We start from the raw sequence: 18,094 nt of genomic DNA, 5'->3' as shown, positions 1-18,094 counted from the left end.
GCATATACATATATAAAACTCGTGAGCGTGAATATCACCGTATACTTAGTGCAGCGCAAATGTAAAATCGATATATACCTGTGACCTAATTGAAAAGTCGATACTTTAGAATTTAACAGAAGAAAAAAACCTGTGATGTCTCCATCTCCTTTCGTCCTTTCTGTTCCGTTGCTGTCATCGTCATCGAAACACGTTTCGTGAATGGTGGGACTTCCGATCGGGGGATCCTATTTCGACTTGAGTTACCTTGCCATTGCGGTGTGCACAGTGCAGAAAAAAAAAAAAAAAACGTTCGTTACGAAGCGAGACATAACGTACGTGCCAGGCTTGTAAAACGACGCATTCCAGATAAATAAACAGCTGAAAATGGAGGTTTACTTTTCGATATAATCATTCGCTTCTCTGGTTTCTAAATTCGATATTCGTTCAACGAAGATGGATCATGTCAATTTTCTATTAATGACGACTCGAAGCGATATGTATATCGTAAGTTAATCTTTTTCGATTATTTTGACGCTCATTACGCCTACAATGTTCTCATTGTATCAGCGTTTTCATTAAACCTGACAATTTGATGATCATGTATTGTTATCAGCCTCATTGTTCATTTTATTGGAATTTAATGAACAACCATTAACAAGATGTGGACGTGAGAACTAGTCAACATTTAACCGTATTAACTCTTTTACACCGATTTACTTGATGACTTTTACTTTGATATTCTTGACGATTTTTATGATTGTTAATTTTCTGCGAATATTAAGCTTATCCTGAAGAGGATCCAAACTAGGATCGAAACGTATATATTTATCTTTTAATAAAGTATATGTATTCACACACTTGCAAGTTGTATGGCTCTACTTTTTAACTTTTCGATTTACTCGTTAGAGTGTTAAATCCTCTTTATTTGAATTATTATTTGTTTAATTTTGTTGACAGACGAATGCAAAGAATTAAAAAGAAGCCACCCATCAGATTGAAAGTAATTAACGACCGAAAGATTTTATTTATAAATTTTGTGAAAAAAGATCCAACGGTAAACAGTTGCAAATACTTTTGCTTTTATTTGTAAATAATTTTTCTATATTTTTGAAATAATAGAAAATTAGAACTTGGAGTTTGTTCTTACTGAAGCGTTTATTGTACCGATCGGCATGCTTTTTTCTTTTATAAAAAAAGAGGCTTCTTCTTTATAGAAAAAAAAAAAAAGGAAAAGACGTATGCCAGTTGCGTTTGACACGATCGGCTTCAATGGAGACGAGACTTTATATATATATAAAAAAAAAGAGGATTGCTGTATGCAGTAATCTGTATCGATCATTCTTGCGCACAATGATTGCTCGTTGCTGAATGTAAACCGATATCTAAAGAATCTCGACCCTTTTACGAAATTGCACAGCAAGATAAAAGACGATCAGATTTCAATCGATTATTGTTACGTTGATGGATTGCTCTTGTTTGTGTATTACTCAATAAAATCTGATTACACCGCGTACTTTGCTCCGCGCGACTCTTTGTTCATCTCGCAATTTTTCTTCTTTTTCCGCGGATGTCGATAAAGTGTCAACGATTACGTGCCCTCTATGAATTATGAAGCGATATCTCACGGGATAAAAACGACGGTTTTATTAAATTTGCCAATGGAAAGGCGTATTTTAACAATTACATGTCCAACGATTCGGTTTAGAATTGCAAATGCAGACTCGATATCGACCGGAAAAGCGATATATCGAATGATTAATAACTAAAATTGTGTATTCCTCGAAATATTGCAATACAGACTACACAATACATATTAACTATAACTTCTATAAATAATTGCTAATGGATTGTTTGGGAAATAATGTGTGGCTGATATTAGCTTGTATTGATTCGATCGTTTATTAAATAAATATTTCTTTGTGTTGTGGTATTCATCCGTCATAAACTTGATTTATTACAATTTTCTAAAAAATATAAGAAACCAAGTAATAAAGTCAGCTGTGAGGTATTTTTCAAATAGCTTTATAGTAATTATTTAGAGATGTTATTATTGCTACTAGAATTAGAATTTCAGCAAAGAATTGTGATTGCTTTTCCTTATAAAATATTCAGTTTACACATCGCCGATATTCGCGTTTATTTCATTGTTTAGTGCACTAACCCAGTTTCATATCATTGCAATATTTGTTTTATCTTTCACCCATTTTCTCTCGGGCAAATATAATGAAGCCACAAACACAGATATTTGTACAAACGTATGCACCTGTAAACTTGGTAATATCGCCATTGATTTGTGCGAATAAAAGTTCATTTTTGCAATTTTGCTGTTTATTCGCGCATTACGTGATAATCTCATATATCAATTTATCGTATTTTTTCATGTTTCCGCTACACAGCGATCTACTATTACATACTTCTCTGTGAATATTATTTTTATGAAATTCTATATATAATTCTATAACGACGGGTATCGAAAATAATTCTTTAATTTAACAACAAATAATTTAATTGTCACATCTGCTATATTAACGTTCCTTCACATCTCTCTCGCCATTCGACTGAAATAACAAACGTTTAGATTATTATTTGTATCTAGAAAATATTGTTAAATACTTACTAAGAAGGCTAATCGAAATTTATCAAGATTTAGTTAAAGTGTTCTAATGAAAGGTTTCTAATATTATCGATCGATTCCGTCTATGTGCTGCTTCAACCATTCAATTAACCTTGTGTAAGAATTCCGAACTAGAACAAGGTGTAATAAAAATAGCAAAAGGAAGACATTTAAACGCATTACGTCGCGTCGTGAACGCCTTGGCCGTACTTTCCTTAGGCAAAGGAACTCGTATAATATCAAGGTGAAGGCATGTTTATTCAACTACAATTATAATGCGAAAAATGTCATTATGCAAAATTATTATTATGACGAATCAAGCAGATTTTTTAAAAATATCTTCTGTTTTTTTTTTCTAGTCTATAATATTCCTTTAATTTTACCAGAAATCGATAATATCTGTAATATTTATTCATAATTCACAATTAATTTATTGAAAAACATTTTGTAAAATACACTAAATCCTTTTACGTTCTCATTGATAAAGTAAATTTAATACTTTTATACAATCGTACAGATACTCTAGTCGATGAATTGTATTTATCCAGCAAATATATACATATATTTCGAACAAACGGAGCTAATCTAACTATATGGACGATAATCTCCAGCTGTGGAGCAAAAGACATGTAGACTGCAGAAGCTATGAAACATTACAACGCGGTTGTGTGCTCAGATATTATACACTAAATTCCCTCGACCAAAATTCCGCTCTCGGTTATCGGTTATCAGGTGTTTCCCCTCCATTGATCGATTTCGGTAATGTCCTGACACGATAATGACCACGAAAGCCAAAAATGCAAATAACTAAACCTATAATCGTGTCCTCGATCAACGTGTGTGAATTCCCATAAAGACGCGAAACCTTTAATATATGGTCATATCATAATTTATTAATAGTAAATTTTAACTTGGGTATTACTTGCAGTAGCATAAACTTCATTGTATCTTTTTTTATTACATTTCAAATTTATCTCTATTTATGGAAATGTTTTTTTAAACAAAAATTTACATTACAATTCTTTATCTTCGTAAACTTTGTGCGTAAGAATCATTGTAGAATTAATAGAATCATCAATCATACAAAAGTGATTCTTTATTTTATATATACCTGTATTGGATGGGAACAAAAGTTCATAGTATTACTTTATTTGTGTGTGCCATGTCTACATATTTTTAAAATAATTTGGCAATTATTCGATAGAGCAAAGTGTCAGCTGAAGAATCTGTTTTTCAAATTGCGATACGAAGATTTTTGACGGAATTATGAGCAATTCAAGTCTGAATGCTTCTTTATTTACTCTGATAACCTAATAACAAAAAAATCTTAGGAACATTTTTAAAAAAGAGTCTCTTTTGTAGAGAAAACTTCAAGCTTCCACGTAACTAAAAAGTCTATAATTTTTGCAAATCTTTTTTGGACATATAACAGGATCACAAAGTGAAAAAAAATTCCCCATCTCGCAGTTTTCTATATATAATATAAAAATTACAAACCCACAAAAAAGGGTTTGGAGCTTAAAAATTCTTTTTTAAAATTTCAATTTTTAACAGCTACTTGAGCTTGGAAATTCGTAACGCTGCGAACTTTCGTTTCGACCCATATTATCCACCACATGCCTTTGTTCTTATAAACGTTATCCTGAGAATCGCCAATTACCATAGTTAATGGACTAATACATCAATGACATGCATTTTCGAACGATTCTATCGCTCGCGTTATTACACACTAAACGCATTATATTGTGCGTTGCCGATCTACCTGCGTGCAATCTGTACGTCATATTGTTAAACAGCCTAAAGCATCATCAGAGCGACGCGTCGGATTGAACTAACTTTGCTCGATGCATTATCATCTTCATACAATATACGTGATAATCAATAATATCGCTACATTTTAACGTTGTAAAAATGTATATATATACAACATATATGTATGTGTATGTATATAATATATGTACATATTTATTTATTTATGTAAATATAATCGTATAGCATTTTAATATATGTATTTAAACTACAGTCATCAATCATATCGATTGACATGTCGAGATGCATCTGTAATATGGATTGTTATGCACTTTGATCATTTTTAATGAGATTTTTAATATTATTTATGTCATGTATACTGCAGAGCTAGCACACGGAATTTTATATTAATAATATTATTCTCAATAACACAACAACATTAAATTATTAAAGTATTCGGAATAATTTTAAGCCGTTACCTCGCAACGCCTGCGTAACGCGAAGCAATTGGTTTTATAAACCGATTTGTTTTAAGTAAAATTATTTACCTTTCTGCAAATAATTTTACTTAAAACAAATTCAATATTTTTATCCGCGATATTTTCGAATCTTTCTTTTCCATCGCTCCGCAGGATTGCCATTGAATTTGCAATCATTCTCAACGATTGTTTATCTAAATAGTGTACAATACATTTATTGAAATTTCAGTCCGTTAAAGAGTGAAATTCGACGCGCTCGAAACAAATCCTCCGAATCAGATTCTAAAATCTCAGTTTAAAACAAGAATTAGCAGATCAATCGAATCATATCATATACCAACTAAGAATATATTCTAATTACAATCGCGAGACACTTTATTAATAATTAAATAATAATAACGAGAAGGGTTACGAGCTTAACGAATATTTTTAAAATTTATTAAAAAAATTATTGACATGTATAACAATAGTATATACAATAATAAAAATAGATTAATAATATGTTTCGATTCCGATCGGATCATTATCAATGTTAATTGAAAATTTAATACAATAATAGTCAGTTATTTACGTCTAATTTTAAATAACTGACTATTATTGCATTAAATTTTCAATTAACATTGATAGTGACCCGATCAAAACATATGTCTGTTTTTATTATTGTGTATACTATTATTACGTGTTATTAAAATTTTTATATATTCGTTAGGCTCATAGCTCTTCTCGTTATTATTACTTAATTTTATTATTATAATTTTATTAATAATTCTCTTTTAACTTACGTGCATATATCCTTGTTAGGTACATTTTAATAATCATATCGTTATCCGTTATCTACATATTACATGTATATTTTTAATAATTACAATATTAAATTCATGTAGGAATAATCTATTAATTAAAGAACAAGACACAATTTCTCGATTACTCTGTATGGCAGAACCGTGCGATTTATTTTTCCGCGAATGTTTCTTCGTTTTTTTTTTGTTTTTTTTCAAGTAGAACCGGTGACTTCTCCGCACGCGCGCATAAAAATTATCGAGGCTCGGTAGGCCGATCGTTCCGGTAAATTTCCAGGCGCCATGGTACGAACAATCAGGGTGGCGACGCGACGCCATCGGGACGCCACCACGGCCGGACGTTTCCGGGAAACGCAATTTATCGCGGACTCGTTGAACAAAATGCATCCGATGCCGTCGTCGTTGCGTCGCAGCGGCAACGTGTTGCGCATCGTCGACGGCGCATTACACGCATTACACGTCGTAAATTTGGTTTCGCTCGCCGTATGATCGCGACCGACGCGATCGCGCGATAATGCGACGAGAGAGTAATTTTATTCGCGTCCCGTATAGAATAATTTGCCTGCGCCCCGACATTGCACTGCACGTGACAATCGCTCGCCCGGGCACGAAAGCTACGATCGTTATTTTAGTAGAGATGCATTTTCCGATCTATTTTAAATTAATCTCTCCAAAATGTCCGGGTCAATAAATTTCGAGTTACAAATAACAGAGAGCTGTTTTCGTTCTGTTTCGAGCTGCCTTTCTGAATCAATTACGATTACATATCAACTTAAAAGGGGAAAAAAAAAAAAAAAAATATAATTTACATTTTACAATATAGTATTATAGAGGAAATTTTTTGAAAATGTTTTCGCATCATAAAGATGACATTTATAATTTAAATATGTAGCTGAAAACGCTGAAATAATTGATCGCCTATCAATTAACTTTTCGGAGCTGACGCAACGAAATCTGTAACACAGTTATCGACGCTGCGTCTTACACAGGTCCATTTAATTTGTGATAATTAATTAAAGAGAAATAATTAATTTCAAGGAACCACAAAATGACGTGTGAAAAACGTATAACGAATGAATACCGGATAAGAATAAATTTCGAATTGGCAAATGATCAGAAAGAAAATTGAGCTGTTCGACATATTTGACAAAGAGATTCATAATTGACCGAGTGAAATAGCTCGAGAGAGAGAGTTAAGATTCTCGAATGGAACTTCCTATAACAATCCCTCCCCCATGCAGGGACAATAAACGTTGGTTCGCGGGCGAACGTGAATGAAAGTGACTGTCTCCGTGGAAGTAACCCTGCGCAAATTGGCAGCGATAAACGCGCCAACGAGGTCAGGAGTGCATCTTTGCCGATGCATCGTGCCACGTCGCTTCGCGCCGAGTGCATCGTTCCCCGATGCGTTGAACGGTAATCTCTTCTCCCCTGCGTAGCGGAGGGAAACCGTGAACCACTCTCCGTCAATCACGTGTCGGGAACAAAGGAGCGCTTTAGTCGCTGGATGCACCCATTTGCCTTCGCTTCGCCGGCCCCGTCATTGCCGTCGTTTACGTGTCTCCTTTGACGCGCTATTAGACGACGACGACGACGACGACGACGACGACGAGGAGGAAAATAAACTGGGAGCGGCACCCTCCTCGGCACCCCTTCCAACTGTATCCTCCACCCTGCGCTCGATATCGAATTTCTCTCATGGAATTGTCGTTTCTCCGGGGTATTGTAAACTGCCATCGAGCCAGATCCCCGTCCGTCGTCAATTTATTTTTCGCGCCGAGAAGTATTTCGCTGCGTATAATTACCTCTTTTAACGTCTTCTTCCTCGTTTGCTTGGGAAAACGCTCCGCTTTCAATAGCCAATCAAGTTGGTTCGGCGATATAACTGTCGTATTTAAGGACGTTGATCTCTTTCAGGAGTTTCTTGATAAACTCCGGAGAAGGATGAATTAATTAATTTTTGTTTTTCTTTTGAATTTATTGCATTAAATCATTGGATAAGCAAATACGACACTAGCATTATTCTGTCCTTCTATATAATTTGGCTGTGAAAGAAAAATTCAAATAGGACACGAGGTCGAATTTGTACAGCTCGTAGGAAAATACTATAGTAATATAAATATTTGAGTTAAATTTAAAGTCTGGTCTCTCAGCGAATTAACATTTCACAGATATTCTCTTCACATTAATATCAGACGTCCCTCGGAGCGAGAGACGTCGTAATAAAGATTATTATTATTATCGTTCCGCGCGTCACGTATAGTATATGAAAATTCAATTAATAAAATGTGTAGGAGAATTAAATTAATAAAAAGTACTCTCGATTTATATATGAAAATACCCGACAGCGAGTCTTTTAACGAGTCACCCTCTCTGTCTGTCTCCTTCCCACCCTCCCACCCTCTCTTCCTCCTCTTCTTGCTTTCTCTGCGATAATTCATATACAATAATTAAAGTTTGCACGTAATTCAATTCGAAGCAATTAATTCGACGTATTTCACGCGCTGTTACGTCACTTTGTTACAGCCCCATATCCAACAAGTTTGGTTTCTCTCCGCGTCATTTGTGACAAATGAGAACATCTTCCTCCGTTCTCTCCCTGACGCTCTTCCCTCTCCTCTTTTTTGTCGAAACGAGATTAAATCGCCGGTGGTTTTATTCTCGGACGGTGCAGCTCAACACAAAAATAGATATCAATTAATGGAGAAACGCATTTGTATAATTCTCCTGACCGCGGAATTTTATATCTTGGAAATTGCTCCTTGACGATGAATCGTGCATAATTAAAGCTCGATATATATATACATATATATATATTGGATGCGTTAATTGTCACTCTACTTGTGATACATTTAGTCTGATACATAAATCATTTTATATTAAAAAAGTATTGATTAAAAAATTTATTCCGAGAGCTCTAAACATTAATTCTATCTTATCTGTTCCTTTATCTACCTTTTTCCTCGGTACTTTAACCTTCGGAAGACGCGAGAGTCTATTTTGAAAACCCTACAGCTTTTCTGTATAAGACTTATAATTCATTATTTTATTATATTTCTTGCCTCAAAATATATTTCAGCGCCACATAGTGGCGCTTTCTCGTTAAAACTTCGTCGACTTCTTCAATTCGATATAAGTCTTCATTTGTATCTAAAAGTTACAGTGTAGCAGAAGAGCAGATAGTCTGCGGCTAAAATTAGAGCGCGGTACAGGGTCTATTTCTGTCCGCGTTAGAAATCTTTCTATAATCAGAAGTATAATTTCGCGCGCATCTTGCCGCTTAAAATCACGCCGTATTTTTCGTGCCGCAAACAGGATTACTGACATCGTTCCGGGACCGTGACGATAATATCCTGTGGTCAAAGCGCAAAAGGAAAACGAGATTAATGGAACGAACATGCCGGGCCGCAGGCCGTGCAGTGTACAGTTAGTGTGCCGTTTTTAAGGATAGAAACGCTTTTAGCGCGTCGGTCGTCTTTTAACTGCGGCACTTGCCGTAATCTACTCTTGCAAAAATGCAGTACGCCGAGGTTAAAGCTACGCCCGTGCCAGTGGTGGTCCGCTCTGGCTTTACGAACGGATAACATTTTGTTGAAACGACGCCGAGGTACTTCCGCAAATTACGTGAAGAAATTCTTATACGCGCATCAAAGCGGCGCCAAACGCTCGTGCTACAATGCTGTTGAAGATCTTTCGAAAGGGATGTGACAGGCATAAGGAAGGCGCTATTTGTGCCATTCTATTATATTTTTATCGTTTATTAGACAAGGAAGCAAAACAGGGATATAATATGGTATCTCTCCGAACGTCAGTCGTGTAAAACGTTTGTACACATACACGGACTATTTCTACAATATAGAATCAATGTTGTATGGAAATCCTTACAGGATTCAAAACTAATCTAAACTTCTTTTATCGGATTTTATTTTAATTATCCCTCAACTTATATTTCAAACAGAGAGAGAGAGAGAGAGAGAGAGAATTTACATGTAAAATAAGAATTTTCGTGATTTGAGAGTTTTAGAGTCTCAGCTGACAGCCTCATATGTTTATTAATCCGCCGGTGCATTGCACGGATCCTATCCATCGCTTCAACTTTGAGTAGACTGTCGGCGATGCGAGCGGATCGATCGTCGAGTATCTGCGGGACGTCAATCTACCCGCCGTTCGCAAACTTATTCCGGGCTTCCATCCGTGGCCTGTGGAGTGCAGTAGATTTCGCGTGAAACGCGCGGATCGACGCGGCGGTATTTCGCTACGCTCGTTTGACCCGATCGATTCAACGATCCCGCCGAATCGCACATCGCCCGTACAGCTATTAACTATCGCCCCGCTCTCTACACGTCTACGTACACATTAGCACGTGCATCGTCGCTAATGCGGATGAAAATTAATGAAACTCGAACTTCGGATACTTGAACTATCAACGGAAACTATCCGTCAGAATAATGCTCTTCGGAAATGTTCGGCTATTTTTTTAAACGTCATCGCTATGCGTTGGCGATGTCTGAAAAGAGCATTAATCATTTGTGTAAAACATTTATTCGACAACATTGTTGCTTGTGCTTGCATTATCGAAATTGAAAGATAATACACACTCGAAAAAGGCATAATGATACTATCTCTTTCTAATTTCTCACGTACTTATTTCTATGTCTATTTATTGCACCTATAATAAAGCTATTGTTAGATATTATTGTTGTTGTTGTTATTATTATTATTATTATTATTATAAAAATAACACGAAAAGGTACACAATTTTGTTAAAGTTTGTAAAAATTTAGTTAGATACATATCTGAAAGTAATTTTGAATCATCGAAATATTGTAATTATGTAGAACGTTCAAACTAGTTGCTAGAAACCTAAACATTTTTGTAGTATTATTCATCATGCTTGAGATACCTACGTAATTATTTAAGCCAAGAAAATTATTTTTAGATTTGTATAACTACATTTTTAAATGTTTAACTTCAGAAAAATCGTGCTTTCCGTGTAGTTGTAAAAGTTTTATATGTACGCGGAGAGAATTTTCTTTGTAAATTTGCCCTGAGAATATGATAATTGTGGTACAATACAATATTTTTACTGGATTCATTTCAGTAAAGTTAATCAAACTTATCTTATACTTTATTGTAGTTTTGTTAATGAATGAGAGAGATGTACATTAAAATTCTTCGAAATACAATTTTGTTCTCACGACTGCCATATTTTCAGGGTAAGCTCTAAGAAAAAATTCTCTCCGTATAAAATTAATACACGCACATACAGTTAAACTATTTTTTATTCGCAATAACCATAGAATAGTCAATTATATTCTATTAAAGCTTGTATAGTTGTCACTTTTATAACTACTGGGTGTCTTCCATTTAGTGACACCAGTCGAAATGATACAAATATCGTTCTGTCTTTCTTACTCATGGAATACAAAGAAAGAACGACACTTGTGTCGAATTATACTAAATGAAAAACACCGTACGTCTTTTTCTCTGAGTGCATGAAGAAGAGTATCATACAACCGAAAGACGAAAAAAAAATTTTAGTATGACTAAAATACTCTTTAAAAAATTATGAATCTAAAGGCAGATGTTATATTTTCTGATTAGTTGCAACGATGCAGTTTTTTACAGCATTAAGTAATTAATCGAAAGTAACTTGCACTTAGGAAATTCGAGGGATAACCTTGGGAATGTTAAAGAAGGTAAGGTTCTGATCTTCATTTGTCCGGGCTCGATATTGCTCGAGACAAAGCTTCGAGAGCCTCGCTGTTGTCGGGATTCAAATGAGTCGCGTAGAAAAAGAAAGTACCAATCGGGGCCTTCAACGTGAATAACGAGTTTTCGCTAAAACGGTTAAAGTGGTTCTTGTAAAATCGTACGCAGTTGCCCGGGAGTCTCCTGCGGGACTTGTGTCGATAAGATAGCCTTACTTCGATATCCCTTTAAGACCCGTCCGTTCGTTCTCATCCCCTGGCATCTTCCTAAGATCGCTATCCTCCGAGGAAATATCCTCTCCTTCCGGGATACCCGTTCCCGTAAAACGCTTCATCTTCATTCGCTCCCGTGTACCGGAAGGGAGCCGGACAGACGGGATAGTTAGCAATTGGAACAAAAGAACGTTTTTTCCCCCCTTGATCGTTGTAGTTCCGTTAAAAATTGGCGTTTGAAATTAAAAGTGAAAAATGACGATTCTAAAAATCTAATCGATCTGAGATATGAGATTTGATTAATTTCTAAGATATTAACAGAGCGCGAAATTTTATGCTTTAACTTAAATCGTTTACGAAGAATTATCTTTTTATTAAATTTGTTTAGTAATTTTTTGAAAAATTTTTTTCCACACACAGTTACAAATTGATATTTGTTTTGAGCTCGCGATAAATATTTGATTTATGTAGAAAAATATTATTCAACTATACAGCGAATTATTTTTTGACAAAGAACTTAATTTGCGTTAAACAATTTTGGACCGTTGATAAATATAAAGAAGAAAGTGCCCGATCTGATCTGAAGCAGGAAGAAGTAGACGAAGGGAGATCGAATCTGTAGAAGAGATCCGAAAATATCTTCTCTTTTTCTCGGCTAAATAATCCCGGGTGAAAGAAGCTACCTCGGTCGATGGATTAGGGAGCGAAGCTTTTCGATGTTTAATTAACGTCGACGGGATAAGCTCCGTTACAAGAAAGCTCGACCGATCGCCAGATAATCGGAGAGCCTCGTGGAAGAAGACCTTTCCGGGGGGATATATCTCGATGGTGAGTCTGTTGGGCTCGATAGACGAGCTCTTAACTTGGGATTTAATTTTGATTCAGCTTTATCTCCGCCATCGATCCCGGATTTATGGTGATTAATTTGCTTGGCTTACTGTTAATAGAAATTAAAATGGGGACCCTCAGTTGACCGCTCTCTCACTTTGTTTTAATAATTATACCATTGCCATGTTTTTTGATGGATTATTTTTCGAATGATAAAATACAAATCAAAAATATTATACATTATTTTCGTAATAATTTGGGAATTTTTGGTATTTCCAGATAATATATATAAACACACAATTACATGTTATAACATCATTAATAGGTACTCGAGATAATTCTATAACTTCTGTAAATTATATACAATTTATAAAAGTTATAGTAATAAATTTCAACATATTTCGAATAACTTGTTTTAAAATCGTTTAAAAAACTTAAAAAATTATCCAGATAAATTTTTAATCAGAAGATAAAAGGATATCACACTACGTGGAAAAAAATGAAAGTATTAAAAACTTTAGCTGGATACGATTTTGAATATAACTTTGTTGGACTATCAAAATATTTATGTAGGAAACTCAAACATGATAAGCTGCAATGCTGCAAAAAAACCTTGATATTTTAGCAATCAGCTTGAACGTATCCTACATAATTATTTTGACTGTCCAACAAAATTATTTTCAGATGTGTATCCAGCTGAACTTTTAGATACTTCAAAACCGTTCTTTCCGTACAAAGTACAATATTTTAATCGATATTTTAATTGCGAAAAATGTAATGATAACTAATTCAATAATAATCATCTCCGCTTTTTTCTTTCGAGGAAAATTTCCTGTTAGCTTTATCCCTTATATTTTACAAAAATACATATTTCATGATAATGCATATTTTACAATGTAAATTGGATAATCTACAGAGTGAGATCTCTGTGCCTGGAGCACGAGTTATATCAATTACCTTAATTTCATCGTTTAGCGTAATTTGCGATATTCAGTTCGCAACAACATCAATTTATGAGTCTCGTATTTCACATATCACAGTCGCTCTATCGAGAGAGATGCACGGGTGATTAATTATCAGCGTAGGACCCGACTCCACGGTATTGCGCTCAGCTCGAGCGTTTGCGGTCACTTCAGCAATAGCGTTCCGGCTGTTAAAACGTTATCTTGATTGGCAGGCACGAAGTAGGTAGCACCGTCGAAATTTAATGGCCCAATGATATTATATTATATCCTTCGTGCCACTACGGCCGCTCGGGATTTTCTGCGGTTACGAGGTGCGCCGAAACTCGGGGTCTTCGAATTTTGTGGTATCTATGCCGATGCGCAGTGCAGCGCGTCTGGACTTGCGTAATCGATGTTTAGAACCGCCCGGATCAGATTCCTCGCGAATTCCAATTTCGCTCTACTTCATTACTTCCCATCCTCGAGCTCATTCGCGCCGTAGAAGATATTCAGTATCATTGCCGCTTCTACAGTGCGTTCTAGAAGCCACTAAATCCATACAAATTCCGCGAGCTTTAAAAAGCTTTTTTTGCTGAGCAAATTTTCATTTATCACTACAAGTTTATATTTTTCAACGTTAAATGTATCTGAAGTCTGTTAAAAGTTCATTTCTTTTCAATTGAGGTTTAAGTAAGTTTATTAAAATCTTTATTTCAATTCTTCAAAACTGCATTTATAAACATCTTTTAAAGACGTATTACACGTATTTTTTACAAAATGGAAAAATTATGGAGTTACAGATTTTACAGATTATAATATACAGATTAAGGTCCCTGAATAGTCACTGCAGCCATATTGAATCGTGACGTCAGAAGTCAAAAACTGTGCTTATCCCCCCTGACAATTAGTAAGTAAAAAGTGATAAAGGCACCTATAAATGTAAATAAGCTGCGCATGCGCATTGAATAAAAGCACTTTGTGTGCCTTATCACTTTTTACGATTATTTGATTGTCAGGAGGAATAAGCATAATTTTTGTCCATTTTTACAAATGTTTTAAAGCAATCTCATCATTTTGTTTTTTCTAAATTGCCTTTATTTATAAATGGCACGTAATAAAAATTATCGTGTCATTTCTCGCTTCTGACATCACGATTCAATATGGCTGTGGTGACTACTCACGGATCTTAATTACAAATTTATATGTAGTGTTTGGAAATAACACAATAAAAGAGTTCGGCGACGATTTAAAACCTGGATCAAAATTATTTCAATAAATTTAAAAAATAATTACGACGAAATAAGAAAAATTTCATTTAACCTATAAAATTGTATTATTAAATATAAATGACCTTACTGTTCCATGTGTGTATAACACTCATTTTATATATGGAAAGTAGAAATTTCCAGTCATTTTTTAGCAGATATTAAAGAAGATCGAGTTCTAATTGTCGTACGGTTGATTGTTAAAATGCTTATAACTCAAACAGGACATAGCAGAAAAATCTCTTGTTTTGACTATAGATCGCTGATATAATATTAATTTATTGTGTAAAATACACCACAAGCATAGTATATCTTATGTATAGCCATTTTTAAGAAAATGAAGTTGGTGAATAAATTTTTCTTATATCACCTCTTTTGATATCTGACAAGTCTTTGGCATTATTAATCACGATATCCCTGCAGTCGAAGAAAATGACATGTCTTAGGGATAGTTGTTCCAGCTTCAGATAAACTATGCAGTACTTTATTTATTCGATAATCAAAAGAATAAAAGAATAAGAGCATAAGAGAGTAAGAGAGTAAGACAGTGAGCTGAAGTTTACCGAAAAGTGAAACAACCCAGTCTTAGAAAATTTTTGCTACAATTAATTAATCATTATCCTGACAAGTTTGTGAATACCATATCTTTTATTAAAGACGGCTATGTGGGATAGATTGACCAAAATGAGACGAGATTAGATGACAATTAATTTTAATATAATATCTTTAGAGAACACATTTTCAAAGAATATACTTACAAATATATTATATTTCATATATATTTTCTATTTTTTATATTGAAACTGCAGTACAAAAACAAATTACAGATTTTTATATGATTAGAATAACTATTTTATTTGTATTAATACCATAATTATTATTATTTCTCAAAATACAGAACTGATATTAAAATAAAAATTGTATTTTTTATATACATTGTACTATAACAAATATGTCACTGCTAATCTTAGAATGTATAAGATAATCAATCCAGAACACGGGATTAATTGTCACATTTTCACAGCTTCGTTAAAAATTAAATAACTTATTTTTACGATATGTGATGAATTTACGAGTAATATTTTTTTTAATACCTAAAAGATGTAGGTATATTATAACGTATAATATTTCAAAATCAGCATCTACTCTTTTCTAAAAATCACTAATAAAAAACTGTGACAACCGTCCCCCCACCGATCTCCCCTATATGTCTGATATTCAGAATGCTTATTATATGATATCCCTTAAATTTTCGAATTATCGCAATTAAAACAATCGCTATTTTTTTCATTTTATCCTTTCGTATTTATGATTGAACGAACTAGGATTCTATTATAGAACATTTTATATAACATACATCTTATACATATATACACTTTTTAAATATTAAACAAAATCATGGCATGTTGCCCTTGTTACCTAAAGCCACGCTTGTCGCAAGATCAACGCGAGGGACTCTCAATGGAAAGCAAAGCTTTCGTGTAAAGTCAACGTCATCGTGATTTCGTTACGTGCGTTTACCTTATCGACAAGGTATCGCGTCAAAACTGTTACCACGATAAACCTGTTATTAACACGAGGCAATAAAAAGAAGCAGTGCACGCGAAGTCACTTCGGAAAGGAAAAAAAACGAGAGTTCCGCAAATAGATCTAAATACACTTAATTATTATGTAACTCGAAAAGAGCGTTATCGCGAAGTATAAATTAACAAAGTTAGCGCCTGTGAAACCTGCGCAAAGATATAAAAGTCAGATTGAATTTCTGAAGGAACATAAAATTGTGTGTACCTACTCGTGAAATTAGCAGGTTTATTAAGTTCCGCGAAAAATATACACAGCAATTTTGCAACGAACATCTAAGCGCGATAAACGCGAAATACAATGAAATTAAAAACGAACGAGACCGATTAATCTTTCTTCGCGAAAATTACTAACATCCGTCAAGTCTCTTTTGACTTCACCGTATGAAAGTATAACAAAATACGTAAGTTATAGCACGTTATTGCCTCATTTCTGCTGTGTGCCAACAAGTGCACGGATGCTCATGAAATTTACGTCTTTGCGGCGTTTTCGTTTTATTAACCGCGAAGCAATATACGTTGAGCCACGAAATTTCTAACAGTTGTTTACCTTCTCTTACAGCCATCGTGGATGCGGAGTCGGGAATACTGGGACGACAGTTTCGAGGCACGTTTCGCGGAGCTGCGGAAAGATCCGACGAGACCACCCCTGAAGGTAAGTTAATTAATCGTTGAAATATTCACGCGGGCACGTGGATGGCTTGCGTGTATGTGGTAACCCTAAAATTGGATAGATCCAATAAAGTAACCTTCGTTTCATGAGTATCGTGTTAAAAACATGCAATCATACATGTTTATAATACAAAAATTTATAATACGCTTGTTATAAATTTTCGGAGAATGACCTTCAATCTAATCTAATTACGATAAAAGTTTATATAATCGATCAAAATCAACAATCACGACATAAATCGACAATTAAATATTGAAATATTATAATAATGAATCAAATAATGTTGTATTAAATTTATTATAAAAGATCATGACTATTTGTATCGTAAAATTATAAAGATTTGACAAATATATTTATTATCACGAAGCTTTCGGTTTGATTCACGTTTATGGTGCTATTTTATTCTGTTCGCATGTTATTTTAATGGCAACGCGTTTTAAATATGCCGCGGTAAAAAAGGGTAATACAGCGCAGCTGCCAAGCTACAGGCGGTTGCAGGTGTTTCGGGAGTAAAGGGATTAATGGATTATTGTATAAAATTATTAGGTATGAGAGAAAAGCGTAAAGTGATATAAGCAGTGGAAACGTCTAGGGCGAATACGAGATATCCGCGTTCGCTCGTACGAGAGCTCTTCTCAGTGCTTTCACGTTGCCGTTAATGCGAGAGCGAAGATTTACGATGCCATGGGAGTGTAAAAAGCTCGTCTGACGCGCCCTGGGAGAAATCGTGAAATCGGGAAGGAGGCTTTGTTTACGATGTTATAAAGCATTTCGATCTTCTTTCGAGTTACCCTCACGATTTGCTTCTTTCGCGGCTTGAATTTATGATATCTGCATTTCCAATCATATAGGTTAATCATTCTTTTTTTTTTTTTTCTTTACTTATGACGAACGCATTTGAATGTCAATTTTGAGCGATATTGATGACCAATTTGCCTGATTGTTTGCTTCAGAAAGAATGATTTCAAAAATGAAAAAAATGAAGATAGATCTGAAAATAATTTTATGGACCACGAAATAATTATTCTAAAAAACTCAAGCATGATAAGCAATAGCGGTCAATACTGCAAAATGTTTTGACATTCTAGCATCTCCAGCTTGTGAGTGTTCTACATAATTCAATAAAATTCAATAATTCTTCAATAAAATTGTTCTTTCTATATATTTATAAAAAAAATGTATTACAACGATATTATTAGAAAAAGAATTGTGTCGAATAATTACTGATAACATCGATTTTCAGTGAAAATTAAATA

The 18,094-nt window shown here is 34.4% G+C and overlaps 1 protein-coding gene across 2 annotated transcripts in view; it reads left to right on the top strand.

The window, feature by feature from the left end:
• Window positions 1–18,094, top strand: part of LOC108750006 (alpha-mannosidase 2) — a 189,784-nt gene that overhangs the window by 127,648 nt on the left and 44,042 nt on the right. For both annotated transcript variants that reach the window (XM_018489167.1, XM_018489166.1), the window contains exon 3: window positions 16,728–16,820. In XM_018489167.1, coding sequence (XP_018344669.1) covers window positions 16,728–16,820 — 93 coding nt within the window. The remainder of the gene's footprint in view (window positions 1–16,727; window positions 16,821–18,094) is intronic.

Source organism: Trachymyrmex septentrionalis, unplaced genomic scaffold, assembly GCF_001594115.1.
Source record: "Trachymyrmex septentrionalis isolate Tsep2-gDNA-1 unplaced genomic scaffold, Tsep1.0 scaffold32, whole genome shotgun sequence".
NCBI lineage: Eukaryota > Metazoa > Arthropoda > Insecta > Hymenoptera > Formicidae > Trachymyrmex > Trachymyrmex septentrionalis.
The sequence above is the reverse complement of the archived record's forward strand: the minus strand, read 5'-3'. Positions and strand labels throughout refer to the sequence as shown.